The 18,094-nt window shown below is 45.3% G+C and overlaps 1 protein-coding gene across 4 annotated transcripts in view; it reads right to left on the bottom strand.

Moving 5' to 3' along the window:
- The window catches only part of sipa1l2 (signal induced proliferation associated 1 like 2), an 825,665-nt gene that overhangs the window by 239,625 nt on the left and 567,946 nt on the right, over positions 1-18,094 (bottom strand). For 3 of the 4 annotated variants that reach the window (XM_072498535.1, XM_072498536.1, XM_072498537.1), the window contains exon 11: positions 11,281-11,538. The exons of the other annotated variant lie outside the window; for it this stretch is intronic. In XM_072498535.1, the coding sequence (XP_072354636.1) occupies positions 11,281-11,538 (258 nt within the window). The remainder of the gene's footprint in view (positions 1-11,280; positions 11,539-18,094) is intronic. 4 annotated transcript variants of the gene reach the window in all.

An 18,094-nucleotide genomic window follows, 5' to 3' on the forward strand; every position in this document is an offset into this window, starting at 1 on the left:
CTTTATTTTTGTTTATGTTATTTACACTGGAAGGGTCTGAGGGGGTGTATACACCTGTTGTCTTAAGTCGGGGTATTAATGTTAATTTATTATTTATGTACAGGGGGAGGGGTTTGGGGGGTTGCTTTTTTAGATTGTGTTTTGTACTTAACCCTGTTGGGTTCTTTTTTCTTTCTCATTTTGTTATTGATATTTTATGAAAACCTTTAATAAAAATTATTTTAAAAAAAAAGAAGCAAAGCTATCCCACAAAAGGCTGTTAACAGATAGCAACATAAACCTAAAGAAGGCTTTAGGAGTCATGATTTCTATCGAATTAACAACGAAGGGTGTGTTTGGGAAAGAAACAAGAAGTTCTAAATAGGAACAATAAAAAGCAAGAGCCAAGTGCATCAAATAGAAAACCGAATAGAGGGAAAAGGATCTATGTGATACAAAAGGCGCAAGACAAACTGTCATTAAACATACTGGCTTTTGCAGGTGCAACAAACCATTATTGGGTTACTCCTTTATTCCTGGATGGATAACCGATGAATGGAGCAGCAGTTTTGTTGGTACCAGAAACTGTCTACCAAGAGCAACTATGACATATCACCTTAAAACCTTCAAAGATGATATGAAAAACTTATACTGGGGAAGTGGTTCCATTGAGGGGCCATATCGATGTAAATGTGCAGCTAAAGGACAGACCGCAGGCTTGTCCCTGCACATTGTTAGAGGTAACTATCCAGTCTTATTAGGGAGAATCTGGCTGGATCAAGGTGAATCTCATGTTGGAGTACAAAGCAGGCCTACTGAAGATTTTAAAGAAACATGCTATTGTCCTCAATGGAGAGCTGGGGAGCATGAAAGAGATCTCAGTCAAGCTAAGGATTAAGGACGAAAGCCAAGCAAGATGCTTAAAGGCTGGTTCAGTACCGTACTCCATCAAGCCTAAGGTCAAGGCCGAAGATCAAGGCAGAATTAGAGAGGCTGGTCAAGGAGGTCCTCAAACCCGTTAACATAAGTGATCGGAACATGCCAATCGTATCCATGATGAAGAAAGATGGTTCAGTATGCATATGTGACGATATTGAAGTCGATATCAATCGGTACTGTGTGCAGAACAAGACCCTCTGTCTTTGATTGATGATTTATTTCCTGGGTTGCCTGGAGGTCTGTATTTCGGTAAAGTTGACCTTAGTCAAGCTTATCTCCAGATAAATGTGGATCTAGATTCACAACGATATTTGACAATCATGACACATAAACGGCGATTTAGAAATAAAAGACTTCCATTTGACATCATGTCCACAGCTGCGTTGTTCCAATGTGCCATGGATCAAATTCTATGCAAACTAAAAGGAATTGAATACTACTGAGATGATGGGTACGATCTAGCAGCCGCATTACATCCAAAGGGCAGTGTGGCGCAACGCTACCCGTAGATGCCAGGTGATCCCTCTTCCAGGATCTAACCAGCTCGCCATGCCTCGCAAGATCGAACACGATCTCACGAGATGTCGCAATGTGAATCCTGCCCATTTTGGGCGGGATTGCTTTTTGAAAACCAGCATGTTAGAGTGAGACAGCTAGTCTCACTCTAATATTCATTCTCACAATCTACTCAAGGTGTAATTCCCTCGCCTCGGGAGATTCGGTCAGTACTGGTCCCCATAAACAGGGATCAGACGGAACGGCACTCGTGGTGGTCACCCAGGGAATTGGAGGCTTCCGGGTGCTTGCCCTCTGGGCAGGGTGACACCATGGCACACCCAGTGCCACCACCAGCATGGCACCCTGACAGTGCCACCTGGATGCTAGCCTAGCACTGGCAGGGGCACTGTTACGGGACTCTGTTCCCATTTGGGTAGATTGCACCAGATATATTAGTTACTGGAAAGAATGCAGAACAGAATATTCAAAGTTTAGGTGTTGCACTCCAGAGATCAGAAGATTGTGAACTCAGAGAACAGAAGGATAAATGTGAATAATTCAAATCTTCTACTGATTACCTGGGGCACATCATTGATACAAAGGGATTGTAGAAATCACTGACAAAAGTAAAAACCATAACTGCACCTCAAAACATAAATCAACTTTGATCATTTTTGGGCTGATTAAACTATTTAGAAGGTTTGTCCCTAATCTAGTAACTATTTTCAAGCCTTTACCCAACTTATGGTGCCAAAACAGGAAATAGAATTGGGTGGATCAGTGCGAGAATGCCTTTGTACAAGCTAAAGAGGTACTACGAAAGTCAGAAGTCTTGACACACTTTGATCCGAAGTTACCCTTGCAACTGGCTTGCAACATATCATCATATGGGATAGGAGGAGTGGTTTCTCACATAATTCCCAATGGTGAAGAGAAGCCAATAGCTTTTGCATCAAGATCCTTGAACAAAGCAGAAATGCAGAGAGAGAGGAGTAAGCTCTCGGCATTAATTTTGGAATTAAACAATTTTATCAAACTTATATGGAAGGAAATTTACTTTACTAACGGATTGTTGACCACTGACAATACTTGGGCTGCACACTGGTATTCCATCTCTCATGGTGTGCCGGATGCAGAGATGAGAATTGCGGTTGTCGACACATACATACACGATAAAATATGGTCAATCAAATCACCATGGGAACTCTATAGGTCTCTATAGATAATACTTTTTCAAAGTGGCAGTCGCGGCCTGTGAGTCGGTCATGGGCGAGTGTAAAAAGAATCACGGGGCACTCTGAAATCACCGGGTAGGATCAGCAGGATGGCAAACAGAGAGAGTGTCACAAAAATGGCTTTTGTGACGGGAGATACAAGAGAATGCATGGCCAAGGAGCAAGAAGTAGAGTGGACTGGCGGGCTACTCCAAACTTTATGGAAACTGGTCGTATTTGTTCCCCCCCCCCCACACAAAAAGATCTCGCATGGATTGAAAAAATATCAGTCCTAAAAGCCACCGTCTCAAGTTTAAACCTGTACCCTTCTATCCTACTCTCTCAGTTTAATTTACAGTAATGTTCTGGGTTTATCTTTCCCAAGGAGCAGCACGGTAGCACAGTGGTTAGCACTGTGGCTTCACAGGGTCCCAGGTTCGATTTCTCGCTGGGTCACTGTCTTTGCGGAGTCTGCACGTTTTCCCCTTGTCTGCGTGGGTTTCCTCTGGGTGCCCTGGTTTCCTCCCACAGTCCAAAGACGGACAGGTTAGGTGGATTGGCCATGCTAATTGTCCTTAGTGTCCAAAAGGATAGGAGGGGTTATTGGGTTACAGGGGAAGTGAGGGCTTAAAGTGGGTTGGTGCACACTTAATGGGTTGAATGGCCTCCTTCTGCACTGTATGTTCCAACCATTTATTAGCATAATTTGTCTTTCCGTGCAAGATTATCTTTAAGATTAAGGGCTTTAAGCCTAAATTTATGTGGCCTTTCCTCTGTGTTCAGTTCCTCGTGGCTCAGTAGTAATGCACTTGTCTCTACATCAGATGGTTGTGGGTTCACCTCCACATCAAAACTAACTCTTTGCCCATTTCCAACAGATCCCATTTATCTGGGAAAGAAGGCAGGGTGTGAATCACAAGGCAGGAAACCCAAATTCATCAGGGACATTTGAAACCAGCGCCAAATTCAAACAGACTCCATTTTTGTTATTCTGACATCCTTAACCTGGTGTGGGGATCTTGATTTTATGGAAGGAGTGTCAACTACCTTGAAGGGCGGATAATATGAAGTGGTTTAAATCCCCAGCCCTCAAAAAATGATTTAAACCAATTAAGAGTAAAGAGAATTGCTGTTGAAATGTGCATTGAGAGGACATCTGGTGTAGCTCAGAAAAGGTTATTACCCATCTGGTCCCAGTTTCAATAGACTTATATTTACCAAGGCGTGCTATTATAGATGAACCCATTATAAATGCTTGGCTCAGTTTCAAAAGTTAAACACCACTCATGTCAGTCGGGACTGAGCTCACATTTTAATCGATAAATTTAAGACGCTGTTGGAATGTCTTTGATATGTTTAGCGAATAGAAGTTTGTTTGTTTTTACTTCAATTTGACCACTTGATGGAATGCAAATATTTTGAATTAGGTTTTTTTCCAGTATCAAATGTGTATGAATGAGAGCGCTCTTAGATTGCTAGGAGTGTTGTTTCTTTTCATCTCCACATGGCTCCTGAGCTATGACCAAAGTGGATTCTGGGTGAGTGGTTATGGGAGTGGCATGGGAGTATGGGAACATCTGGGGTGAGTGGTAGATGACCCAACAGCCAAACGTCTGGGCAAAAGTCTCAGAGAACCAAAATGGGACAGCAAAGAAGTTGCCTGGGCATTTACCTGCCTCTATAGCCACCTCTGAACTGCCCAAGGACAGTGGGCCTGACGGTATCCCAAGACCGCCTTTCCCAGAATAAAAATAGGGCATCTAGGGTCCCTTTTAAAGAAGACGGGTCTACCAGGTTGTGATATTTCTTGGCTAAGCTTCCTGCCTCTGGTCCAACATTTCAATTTGATGCTCTGAATTCTGATGAAAGCTCATAAATCTGAAATGCTGACAGTCTCTCTCCATTAATGGGTGACCTGGTATGGTGGGTATTTCCAGCATTTTTGTTTTTATTGTACTTTGGTGTGAATTTCAAATAAGCCAGTTTTTAAATAGTTAAAACCTTGATGATTAAATATTAGATTCTCAAAACAGCCTCTAATTAATCTTATCCATGGATTATGATGCTTATTTAAAGCTTGTCAGCACTTTAGTTAGAATCAATTTCATAACATTATGCTCCTTTCATACCTGTTTCGAAGTCTGAGACAGTAATTACAGCTGTGGTCATGAATGGTGAGGAGACAATTCTTGAATACCACACTTACTTCTCTATTTTGGGAATGTTTCTCCCCCATGCTTATTCTCACAAATGTCTACGTAACAAGTACTGAAAAGTAAAATATTCCTTCTTTAAAAAGATTGCATCCCATTAATGTACTGCTAATCCCAAGCTCAAATACTAATAACTTCAATGCACTCCAATATCATATTGTTTTTAATATATCTGTTGTTAATTTTCCTGTGGCTCTTTAAATTCTTTGCAGATGACAGAATTCTTAAAAATCCTGTTGTATTATTACACACATCATTTTTATACATCTGTAGCGTCACCTGTGGACCAGCATTGCTAGAATTGTTGTCAGTCTTGACCATTGTGGCAATGCGCTTGCCTATGTCAGACAGTGTGGGTTCAAGCCTCACGAAAGACTTTAGCATATAATCTAGGCTAGCAATTCAGTAAATGAGCGAGTGCCTGCACTGCTAGAAGTGCTGTTTCATTTGCCCTCTCAGAAAGGCAAAAGATCCCATGGCACTATCCTGTGTCATGGTCAATATTTAGCCCTCAACCAACATCACTAAAGGAAAAAAGAAAATGCTGGAAAATCTCAGCAAATCTGGCAGCATCGTAGGGAGAGAAAAGAGCTAACGTATCGAGACCAGATGACCCTTTGTCAAAGCTAAGAAATCATAGAAAATGAGAGATAATTATGCTGTGGGGTGAGGGAATGAAAGATGAGTAATAGCCAGAGAAAGCAAGGGAAAAAGTGCTAATGGCCACAGTATCCAAGGGAAAAGAGTACTAATGGCAGTCCCCAGAGAGAATAAAAGGTGTGAAAGACCAAACAGCAGAGAAACTAAAATCAGAGCGTAAACTGTGACAGATGTCGGGGTGAAGGGAGAAGCAAAAGGGAGAAAAGATAAGGGGGGATATATATAAAGAAAGATAAGAAATAAATAAAAGGTAAAAGACAGTTAAAAATGAAATGGCATGAAAACAAAGGGGTTGTCATGATATCCACATCAGCATATCATGGTGCAATCACACACACACACTGATGGACAGGCAGTTGGACCAACCAGCACACACATAACAGCGCAGCCAATCACCAGTGAGAGCACACGCACTATAAAACAGGAAACACCACAGTTCCCGCTCATTCTACCAGGAGATAGCTCAGAGCACAGAGCTCACAGCGCGCCACTCAGACATAGACCATATGCTGAGTGCCTCACTAAGATAGTGATAGGGCTGGGTCCACAGGTTAGCTGGTGAAGCACGTACCCAAGCCAGTAGTTAGTTGTTACCGTTGTTTAGACAATAAAACAGAGTTATACCATCTACAGCCGTGTTGGATCATTTGTACATCAGAACACCTAACACGACAGGGGTCGAGATGGGCAGAGCTAATCATCTGGAGTTGTTGAATTCGATGTTGAGACCGGAAGGCTGTAGTGAGCCTAACCGGAAGATGAGGTGTTGTTCCTCCAGTTTGCGTTGAGCTTCACTGGAACATTGCAGCAGGCCAAGGACAGGTATGTGGGCATGGGAGCAGGGTCATGTGTTGAAATGGTAAGCAACGGGAAGGTCAGGGTTCTGAATGTGCACAGGCCGAAGGTGCTCAGCAAAGCGATCACCCAGTCTGCGTTTGGTCTCTCCGATATAGAGACGACCACATTGGGAGCAGCGAATGCAATAGATCAAATTGAAAGAGATACATGTGGAATGCTGCTTAACCTAGAATGAGTGTTTTGGGACTGGTATGTTAAGCATGGAAGAGGTAAAGGGGCAGGTGTTACATGTTCTGTGATTGCATGGGAAGGTGCCATGGGTGATGGGAGAGGTGTTGGGTACGGTGGAGGAGTGGACTAGATTATCTTGGAGGGAACGGTCTCTGCAGAATGCTGACAGAGAGAGTGAAGGGAAGATGTGACTGGTGGTGGCATCACGCTGGAGTTGTCGGAGGATTACGGAGGTTGGTGGGTGAAATGTGAGAACGAGGGGGACTCTATCCTTGTTCTGGGAGGGGAGGGGGCGAAGATAGTGGCGTGGGGGATGGACCGCATGCTGTTGAGGACCCTGCCAACAACTGTAGGTGGAAAGCCACGGTTGAGGAAAAAGGAACACACTTTTGAAGCACCACTTTGGAAAGTGGCATCTTCGGAACAAATTAAACGGAGGCGAAGGAGCTGAGAGAAAGGGATGGAGTCCTTACAGGGTGTAGGGTGTGAAGAGCTGTAGTCCAGATAGCTGTGGGAGTCAGTGGGCTTGTAGTGGATATTAGTTGATAGTCTATTGCCAGAAATGGAGACAATAAGGTCAAGGAAGGGAAGGGAAGTGTCTGAGATGGACCAGGTGAAAGTGATGGAGGGGTGGAAACTGGAAGCGAAGTTGATGGATTTTTTCATGTCCGAATGAGAGCATGAAGCTGCACCAAAATAATCATCGATGTACCGGTAAAGGAGTTGTGGGAGGGGACCAGTGTAGGCCTGGAACAAGGAATGTTCTACATAACTCGTAAAAAGGGAAGCGGAGCTCGGACCCATGCGGGTACATATTGCTCCAACTTTGATTTGGAGAAAGTGGGATGCAGATGGTGGATCAGGAACTGATCATCCAGGCTACTTTGTATTGGATGGTGTGGAGCTTCTCAAGTATGTTGGAGTTGCACTCATATGGGCTAGTGGAGCGTATTCCATCACACTCCTGACTTGCATCTTGTAGTTGGAGGAGCGATCCTATGTAAACATTGGCACATTCCACGAGACCCCAAAAAACACTCATTTGCTCCCAGGACCCTCCCCTAATATTGACACTCCCGGGACCTGTTGGAATTCAGAGTAGCAGAGTCAATTAAACTCTATAACCTATTTTCTAAGGCCTGAAGTGATTTGAAGTGATATCCTTATTGGTGACAGGGTTATATTTTATTCAGTGTAAATAAAACTTGAAACACGCTGATGTCTGAACTGTAGCATCAAAGCTCAAGAACATTCCCATTATACCCAGGCAGAAGCGCAATTTCCATGCAACTACTCTAGTCATGTCCCAGGTGCCATTGCATCAGCCAATGAGACACATAAAATGTATATAATTTCTATGCTTAGTCAATTTCCTCCGATACTTTCTTTACAAATCACCTTAAATTTTTCTTTAAAATAAAAGAGTACCCCATTATTTTCTTTCCAATTAAGGAACAATCTAGTGTGGCCAATCCACCTAACCAGCACATCTTTGGGTTGTGGGGGTGAAACCCACACAGACACGGAGAGAATGTGCAAACTCCACACAGACAGTGACCCAGGGGCGGAATCAAACCCGGGTCCTCAGTGCAGTGCTAACCACTGAGCCACCGTGCTGCCCAATTTACAAACCAACTCCACTGAATCATTGCAAAAGATGTAATTGGATCCAAACCAAGTCAACCTTTCAAGGGGCTGGATTCTCTGTACGCCGCCGCCGAAATTCATTTCCCCACACAGAATCGGGACCGGCGCCGGTTCCCCGATTTTGCGGGCCACGAAAAGCTGCTAAGCAACTACCAGGGCCATTGCTGGAGGCCCGCTCCACCATTCTCTGCCCCCGACCTCCCGAAGTCCCAATGGCCTGGACCACTCTTGGTCCTGCCAGTCAGGAGACTAGCGTGGCAGCTGCGGACTCAGTCCGCGGCTGCCCTGGTCGGGGGCGGGCTGATCAGAAGACAGGGGAGAACTTATACACAGCCGGGCAATCTTTGGGCGGGCGGTCAGGGTCGGGCGCACGGCCAATCGGGGGTCTATTTTCAGCGTCCAGCTCTATGTCCAAGTCAGCCATGGCGCATGGCGCGGCCGCTGGAGGCCGCCGCCGTGTGCATGTGCGGCCTCTGACCCGGAAGTGCGACGGCCCGTATCTGTGGCCCATATCTGCTGTGAAAGTCCACAGTTTTTACCCTGGCGTGGGGGACATAGTCCCAAAAACAGAGAATCCAGCCCAAGATCTCTGGTTCCCATGTTCCAACACCCAGTAGCTCAACCATTCCAATGCTAGTGCCTGGTCAAAACACGGAAAGCATGGTTGCCTTGGCACCCAGCTATTTTGTACTGGCTCTAATTCGCACATAGGCTTCTGAGATTCTGCTGAGGTGTTTATGTTTCAGTTCCCACTGTCTGACTTCACACTTTGATGTTTACTTTTTGACTCCTTTTTTGACTCCTTTTACGCCTTCCGGGTCAATAAAACATTTGGTCAATCAATGAAAGCTCAAACTACAGTTTCCCATCATGTCACTCAACCGTTTTTTACACAGGATTAAGAATATAGTTCAGTATAAGTATTGTAATATCACAACTAATTAAACCTTTAATTTATGATGAGGCCGCTAAATCACCGCTAATTGGGGCCCTAAAAAAAGTGCATCTGGCTGTCTGCTGCCATGGAGTGGATAGCAGATCCAACAATTTCCAGCCCAACCCTGGTCAAGTTTTCGAGCAGAGGGAATGTGTCCCATGTGACTCCCCCTATTTTCCTAGCTCCCCAAACCTGGGAATATTCAACCCTACAGTTCTCTGAAATTCATCTCTTCAACTGATCCTTTAGTCATGTCCAGATTTCTTCTTCCTTGAGAAATTTACTTTCATAATACCCATTTGCAAAGTGCCTGGAGATGTTTTTTGCACCTCACAGGTGCTATGTAACTATAAGGGGCTGGATTCTCCGATTTGCAGACTAAGTGCTGACGTTGGCGTGGGAACAGTGGCATCTTATGCCAGCAAAAATTACGCAAAAGCTGTACCAATCCTCCGTCTGGTGGGGGGCTAGCAGCCGTGCAGCATAAAGGCTTTACCCGCGATATGGCTGGAGAATTGCCGGGTCCGTGGCCGTGCATGCACACGGTGGCGGACTGCATCGGCCGCGCGTGCAACATGGCGCTGGCCATGCGCAGACCCGGTCTGCCAAAAACTGCCCCCCTGTAACCAGCCTCGCCACCCCACCAATCCCCGACGAAGGCCCCCTGCCAGCGGAATTGCTCCCCTCCGACTGTGGTGGTGCTGGACTCAGTCCGCAGCCGCCACGCTGGGTTCACAAAAAAAAGGATAAGTGTTCCACGCTGTCGGGAACTCAGCCCATCGGGCAGGAGCATCGGTAAGGGCCTCAGGTGTCATCCTGAGGCCGCTCCGATGGCGAGTATGCTGTCTTGAGGGGCGGAGCATCACAAAAGAGGTGCCCGCCCCCGATTTCGGTGCAAACGGGATTATCTGGCTGATCCTGCCTATGGTGTTGTTAATGATGGTCAATATTATATAAACCTACATCCATCAAAATTCTCATCTTCATGTTGGATGGTAGCTATATATACACATTTGCTTTCTGGTCTGTTGCATTTCAATCAACTCTTTCCCATCAACTGGTGCCAAGCCAACAGCTTGGAGGTCAAAAGCTTTTGCTGTTGCTTTTAAATATCTCTGTGCATCTCTCCTGTTGGACTGGCTGATGGTAAATCAACTGTGAGGATATGGATTCTTCACAAGAATGTTAGAAGCTATTACTAAATATGTTATAGCAGGGTATGTTGAAAGGTTCAAGGCAATCAGGCAGAGTACAACACTGTTCTTGCTACTAATAGCAGCAATTCTGACGATTATATGCTGTAGTCTGAAATTTCTGCTCTGATGAGAATACCTGCTTCTCGTACAATGGCTGAGATCATTGCTTGTACCAGTTTTGAAGGCGAGAGGTGTTCAGTTTCCTACCTGCTGGAAACAGACAGCTGCTGGGGGGTGGGTTGGGAAAGGGAGGACTGGAAGCGTCAAGGACAGAGTGAATCTCGTCAGCCCAAACCCTCAAATTGCCAGTTGGCATGTATGGTACAGATACATTTAAATCATTCCCTGACTAATAAGTACATATATTGGGCGGGATTCTCCGTCCCGCCGGCCTCGTTTTCCGGTGCGGTGCGCCCCTGCCGACAGCAGGGTTCCCCTTTCCCACACCCGGCCAATGGTGTTTCCCATTGTGGCCACCCCCACGCCTTCGGGGAACCTGCAGGAATGGGTGTGCTGCCGACGAAACAGAGGATCCCGCCGACAGAGAATCCCACTGAGTGTTTTTCTGAGACAGAAATGGAGACAATTATAGCAAGTTAATATTTACACTTGCAGGCTCACTTAACAAGCACATTCATAAATGAATATATAAAATATCTGAGAACATTTTCATATTTTCAATGGAAGATGGAGAGTTAAATAAATCATCAGTGCAATTGCTGTCAAAGATTTACCTATGCTACTCCCTAAAGCTGTACTGCAGTTAGACAGCACACAGCTGTCTCCCAGTCAAACAACACTCATTTCAGTCTGTAAGCTTAGGAGGCATGCTCCATTAAATCTGCCCTCAAAGCAGTATTCACGCTTTGGAGTTGCATTCAATTAGGACGTGTGCAGCCCCTTGGTATTGATGCCGGAATTTCAGAGGTAGAATTTCAGCAGTTAAGAGGAATTAAGAAGAACATTACCTCACACCATCTGGCAGTTTTCTGTCAAAGGATGTACTGCGAGGAATAGCTGCACGGACCTGCTGTAACATTTGCTGTGATTGAAGCCTGTCGGCTGCTCCTTGTATTGGGGAGCATCGGGAGAGTGGCTGCCCCGCTGGTGTGGCCACTCGGTGCCAGGTAGTGTTTCGTCTGAAGGGGGTTTTGAACTCGCAAGGAGTGCCTTCATTGTCCACTTTATATTCGACCATTGGTATCCTGTACAGCTCTGAGCAGCCTCTGCCCAAAAAGAATATTTGGTTTGTTAAACTGAGAGTTTAACAAAAATCCTTAAGTGCAGAATCAAAATTAGACACAAAAAAAAGAGGCAAATAATTAAATATAAAATACAGTTGGCATTGTTGTCTAATAAAGGTGACCTTGGTTTTCACGATTAAAGCAGCTCTTCTCTCTACTTCTACCAGATGCAGCTCAATGATCGGACTGTACTGCAGGGACCATAGCTGCAAGCAGATTTAATCTTTTGAATAATGCACAATAAATCAAAGCATTTAATTCAGCAGATATAACATTACTCTTTACCGGGTTCCTGCCAATACGACTGTTGAAAATAACTTTACATGTGCTGGAAGTACTCCTACAACAGATTTGAACACTTGCTGTGGAATCTATAGATGAGGTTAGGCCTAATTTATAAATTACAATTGCAGTCACAATTAGACAGGCAAGTGGTGGGCAGTGGGGGAAGGGTAACTTGATGGAGGGTTAAGGTTGCCAGATATGATGCAAGTCTGGCAGTACTTAAAACTGAGGAGTACTTAAAGTGCTAAGCCTGCTTCAGAATTGTGTTTCCAAGATACTTTCCATCTGAAAATAGCAGCCATTCACATATGTGTGAGTTAGTTAGATTAGTAGTATCCCATACAACATGTGTGACTTAGTTAGACAGGCTTATTTCTGGAACATAGTTCGATATCAGCAGTATACCAACAGGCCTCGCTTCCATTCTTGAAATGTATTAACCAGTCAGAATCTGTTAAAATGCGCCCGTGGATCAGGGACAGGGAGAATTCATTCCTTTCCCCCATCCCTAGTTAGGCAGATGTGAATTCTTCCCAAAGACAAATGCTGAAAGATTAAGGGCTGGATTCTGCGGTCCCCCAGCCATGTGTTTCTCAGCCACGTGCTGTTTGCTGGCGGTGGGATTCGACCCTGCTGCCGTTTGTCAATGGGATTTCCCATCGTAACCATCCTATGCCGCTGCGAAACCCGTTGGCCGGGGTGTGTTGCTGACGGGAGAAGTGAATCACAACGACCGGAGAAATTCTGGCCAACTATGATTACTGAAGCTTAAAGCTCTTCCTCTGAAATCAAACTATTCAAACATGTGTTATACACAAACATAGAGTGAATGCAATTCGAAAGTGACAACTGTGCAACCGAAAATGAATATAACGGTTAGTAAAGAAGTACCAGCCTGTTTCATAAACACTATGTTACCACAAAAACACTTGTCCATGGTGAAAAACTGCACCACAGGATAATTGAGCACACATTTTGTACATAACAAACCACAAAGCCTCTGCTCCAAAACAGAAACAAACAACCTCATAATGTCTGATTTGATAGAATGATACAAAACAGATAGAGGCTATTTGGTCCATCATTCCTGTGTCGGCTCTTTGAACCAACAATCCAACCAGTTCCACTTCCCTGTTCTTCCCCACAGCCCCCTACACTTTTTTTCTTTTCAAGTATTTATCCAATTCTCTTCCAAAGTAAAACAAAATATTGACTTCCCTGGATAGTTGATGAAATGGATAGCAATAGCTCAGCTAGTACATATTTCAAGACTGAGTTGAAAAATATTGTTTAGTTTTAGGGTGAGAGACGGAGAAATGGAAATTACTTCAGCAGTTCATTCACACCAAACTCTAGGTGGCTCCCATTAGGGTACAACACTTTTTGCTTTTTTCTTCGTTTAAGGGGGTATTTTCTTTTGAAAACCCATATAATTAATGGGACAAGGATCCTATATAAGTGAAATGCCCTGAAAAGTCAGGGGAAAGAAGGTGGCGGACAGTAGAAGTTCGTTGACAGAATTGGAAGCCTCTCAGAACTTGTCAGCAGAGAAAATGGCAGAGGCAGCCTCTGGGACTCTGACCAATTCACCAACGGCCGAGGCGCTTTCAAGTGCCCTGGCGAAAGAATTTGATAACACTGGCGGGCTGTGTCAGAGCACCTCCAGAAATCGATGGAGGAGGCCTTGGCCCCCATCCAAGTGGCTCTGGAGAACACCAACTAAACCATGAAAGCAAGCCCATAGAACCATAATAAAAGAAATGGAAATGGAAGTTGAAAATGAAAATGCTAGAAATACTTATCAGGTTTGGCATCATCTGTGGAGAGGCAAACAGAGTTAATGTTTCAGGCTGATGGCCCTTCAAAATTGGAAATGCGTAGAGCTATAACAGTTTTTAAGCCAGGCACGGTAAGGGTTGAAGGGTGATAAGAACAGATAGAAAGGTCTGTGATAGAGTAGAAAGAAAGAGGAATTAAATGATAAAAGGGACGATCATGGAAAGCAAAAAGACATCCAAACTCTTTATAATGCCATACCCAACAGGACAACCTGAAGAGTCTCTAATGCTTCCTGGGATGGAGGTACAAACAGTCCCCATCAACCACCACGTTCACTGTCTGGCTGAACTAATTCTTCCATTGAACAATTTTGTCTTTAACTCCACTCACGCTCCAAATAAAAGGGGTTGCTTTGGAAACTGCAAGTGGGCCTAAGTTTAGTAAAGCGAGGGGAGACCGATGAGTTTCTTAAACGTCTCTTTATTCAGCAAACAACATTACCTACACGAGGTCGGGTACACTTCACTGAGCCCTCTCTCCTTTCTGGTCAGCCCCACATTGGCTGAACTTTTAAATCAGTGCTAATTGGCTACCCTGCCAATAATGGAATAGCTTACAGCACCAATGAGCATAGGGAAACAATCACACCCAGCCAGATGTGTCCCATGCAATCATTACATCCGTTTTCCCCAAAGTCCAAAGACTCTCTGAAAGGAAGACAACGAAGAGGAGGCAATGAAGAGAAAAAGGTCAAGAAAATAGAAGAGGACAAAAGACGGTGCAAACCTGCAGCGGCCGGATGACAGATGATAAAAAACAAACAGCGTTTTGGTTCCAACAAGACGTTACAGAACTGGGGAGCCGCTGCATCTTTACATCTGGGCCAACATCCCCACTAGTTGCACAGGGGGCAAAGTCACCAGCAGCCAAACCGGGGACGCTGCACAACACGGCGTCGGACCCATCAACCCAAGGCCCAATCGGTGCGGCGGTCCTTCCAGCCACAGACGAACCAGGTTGGGGGGGGGGGGGGGGGGGGGGGGTGTGTGGCTACAGACAACATCCAGATCGACAGTCCGTAGCACCCAAACATCCTGCACAGTGCCAGCAAGGAAAAAGGGGACCTACAACACTTTCCAAAACAGTAGGGGGACTGTCACCCCGAAGTTCTTTCTGTACATGTCACAGTTACATAAAACCAGTTATGAAATAAAAGAGCAGGGTCCCTCGCACACGACCAGCATTTCCGCACGGAACGTGCAGCCAACACAACACAACCTTCATCAAAGTGTGCACCCACAAACCGAGCCTGTGGCCGAAGTGAGCAACCTGCCAGTGTCTCTAGTCATTAACTATCAGCCAAAGGCAACTTTCAGCTCTCTAGTCTCTGAGTGTAGTATCTAAATTTTGAAGATGGTCTTCTTCATTCTTTCCAGTAACTAAGATGTCATCAGACTGGCACTGGATGTCTACTAGTTTTCCTAGAATTTGATCAATGGCACGTTGGAACAATGCAGGTGTAGATATGACGCCAAATGGAAGTCTTTTATATCTGAATCGCCCTTTGTGCGGCAAGACTTTCAAATATTGTTGTAAAACGATCCACATTTATCTGGAGATAAGTTTGACGAAGATCAACTTTACTGAAATGCTGACTTCCAACCAGTTCAGCAAATAAATCATTAAAAGCAGATGGTACTGCTCTGCACATGTACCGTATTGATAGAGGCTTTTGAGTCGCAACATATGTGTTCCGAACCATCTTTCTTCATCATGGGTAATATCGGCTTGGCCCAATCACTTACGAGGACCCCTGTCTTGGCCAGTTTCTCGGATTCTGCCTGGACCTTAGGCCTGATGGTGTACGAGACTGATCTAGCCTTAAAGCATCTTGATTGGCTTTCGTCCTTAATCCTTAGCTTGACTGAAATCTCTTTCACGCTTCCCAGCTCTCCATTAAAGACAATGTGTGATGAATGCAGGAATTTCAGATGTACTGTATTATTGGTATTTGGTACAGTAAGGTTTAAAAGCCTGGGTTTTTGTGTGTGTGACTTCTGTAGTCATGCTTTTAAAATAAATCCTAGTTTGAAAGTTTGGGAGCCAGAGGTGCAATTAAACCATCGTAAAAAGTTTGAGCTAATGGAACTTTGTTTTGATTAAGGGGATTCCCTGTGGAGTTAATTAGATTTCAGTTTGGTACGATGATGTCGTTTTTGGGTGGAGCGGAGGCATCAGGCATTTTGCAGAAAGCAGTTCAGTGCACTTCTGATCTGAATGAAGCTGTGACTATAAGTCGAACAGTTTGCTCTCACTGTAGTTCAGTTAAAAGAGATTAACAGTCTTTAAATCAGTGCAATTGTCTGAGAATAAGGGGAAGCTGAATCAAGCTGATAAGCATCTTCTGAAGACATATAGTCAGAGTTTCTGCAAGGATCTGACAGGAGTCAGATCTTATCTTTAAAGCAGTGTCAAAGGTTGTCTCTCTCGCAAAGAACATCTCTGTAAAGGAAGTATTCCTATATGCCATTGGTACTGAAGGTGCTTTAAGAGCGGAGATGTTTTTTTTTCTTGTTGTTTAAGTGGGAATAGAGATAGCAGTTACGGGTATTGTATTCGCTGCATTGAATAGTATTACATAGAACATAGAACAGTACAGCACAGTACAGGTTCTTACGCTCACTATGTTGTGCCGACCATTTATCCTAATCTAAGATCAACCTAACCTACCCCCCTTCAATTTACTGCTGTCCATGTGCCTGTCTAAGAGTCGCTTAAATGTCCCTAATGACTCTGACTCCACCACCTCTGCTGGCAGTGCATTCCACACACCCACCACTCTCTGTGTAAAGAACCTACCCCTGACATCTCCCCTATATCTTCCTCCAATCTCCTTAAAATTAAGTCCCCTCATCCAGGCGAGGGGGCAGGAGAAGAGACTGGGAGAGCTGCCGTTTAGAAAGGAGCTTTCAATATTTGGAAATCCAGGTGGCTCAGGAATGGGAGGCACTGCACAAGTTAAACCTGTCCCGGCAGTGGAACAAATGAAGGAGGACTTTAAGAGATGGGACATGCTTCTGCTATCACTGGCGGGGAGGGTACAAAATGTGAAAATGACGGTCCTTCCCAGATTTCTGTTTGTCTTTCAGTGCCTCCGCATCTTCATCTAGAGGGCCTTTTTTAAACGGGTGAATAACGTTATTTCGGGCTTTGTGTGGGCGGGTAATACCCCGCAGGTGAAGAAAGTGTTGCTGGAGCTCAGTCGGGGGAGGGTGGGTTGGCACTGCCTAACTTTTGTAATTACTACTGGGTGGCAAATATACCCATGATTAGGAAGTGGGTAGTGGGGGAGGGGTCGGTGTGGGAGCGAATGGAGGCGGCGTCATGTAAAGACACAAGTTTGGGAGCACTGATAATGGCACCTCTCCCATTCTCGCCGGCCCGATACTCCACACGTCCGGTGGTGGTGGCGGCTCTGAGAATCTGGGGGCAGTGGAGGAGATATAAGAGTGGAAGGAGCATCGGTTTGGACCCCGATTTGTAATAACCAGCGGTTTGTACCGGGTAGGCTGGATGGTGGGTTCCGGAGATGGCAGAGGGCAGGAATTAGGAGGATGGGGGACCTATTTATAGACGGGAGCGTCCCCAGCTTGAAAACCTTGGAGGATAAATTTGAATTGCCAGCAGGGAATGGATTTAGGTATCTGCAGGTACGAGACATTTTGAGAAGGCAGGTTCTGGCCTTCCCTCTGCTGCCGCCATGGGGTATACAGGACAGAGTAGTCTCCAGTACATGGGTGGGAGAGGGGAAGATATCGGACATCTACCAAGAACTTATGGAATCGGAGGAAATTCCGGTGGAGGAGCTAAAGGGCAAGTGGGAAGACGAGCTGGGGGGGGGGGGGAGAGATAGAGGCGGGTCTGTGGGCGGATGCCCTAAGCAGGATTAACACATCCTCATCATGTGCCAGGCTTAGCGTGATACAATTTAAGGTAGTCCACTGGGCACACGTGACAGTGGCCTGGATAAGCAAGTTTTTCGGGGTAGAGGACAGGTGTGCGAGGTGCGTGGGAAGTCCAGCAAATCATGTCCACATGTTTTGGGCATGCCCGGAGCTCAGAGGGTTTGGCAGGGTTTCGCTAAGGCTATGTCCACGGTAGTGCCAAGTCCGGAGGTGGCAATGTTTGGAGTGTCGGAAGAGACGGGAGTTCAGGGGGTGAAAGAGGTTGACGTCTTGGCCTTTGCCTCCCTGGTAGCCCAGAGACAAATCTTATTAATGTGGAGGGTCTCGAAATCCCCGAGTCTAGAGACCTGGGTTAGTGGTATGGCTGCGTTTCTTAGTCTCAAGAAAATAAAGTTCGCCTTATGGGGGTCAATGCTAGGGTTCACCCGGAGGTGGCAGCCGTTCGTCGACTTTCTCGTGGAAAATTAAAATGTCAGAAGAAGCAGAATTCAAAAAGGGGGGGACTGTTG

This window comes from Scyliorhinus torazame, chromosome 4 (genome assembly GCF_047496885.1).
Source record: "Scyliorhinus torazame isolate Kashiwa2021f chromosome 4, sScyTor2.1, whole genome shotgun sequence".
Classification (NCBI taxonomy): Eukaryota; Metazoa; Chordata; class Chondrichthyes; order Carcharhiniformes; family Scyliorhinidae; genus Scyliorhinus; species Scyliorhinus torazame.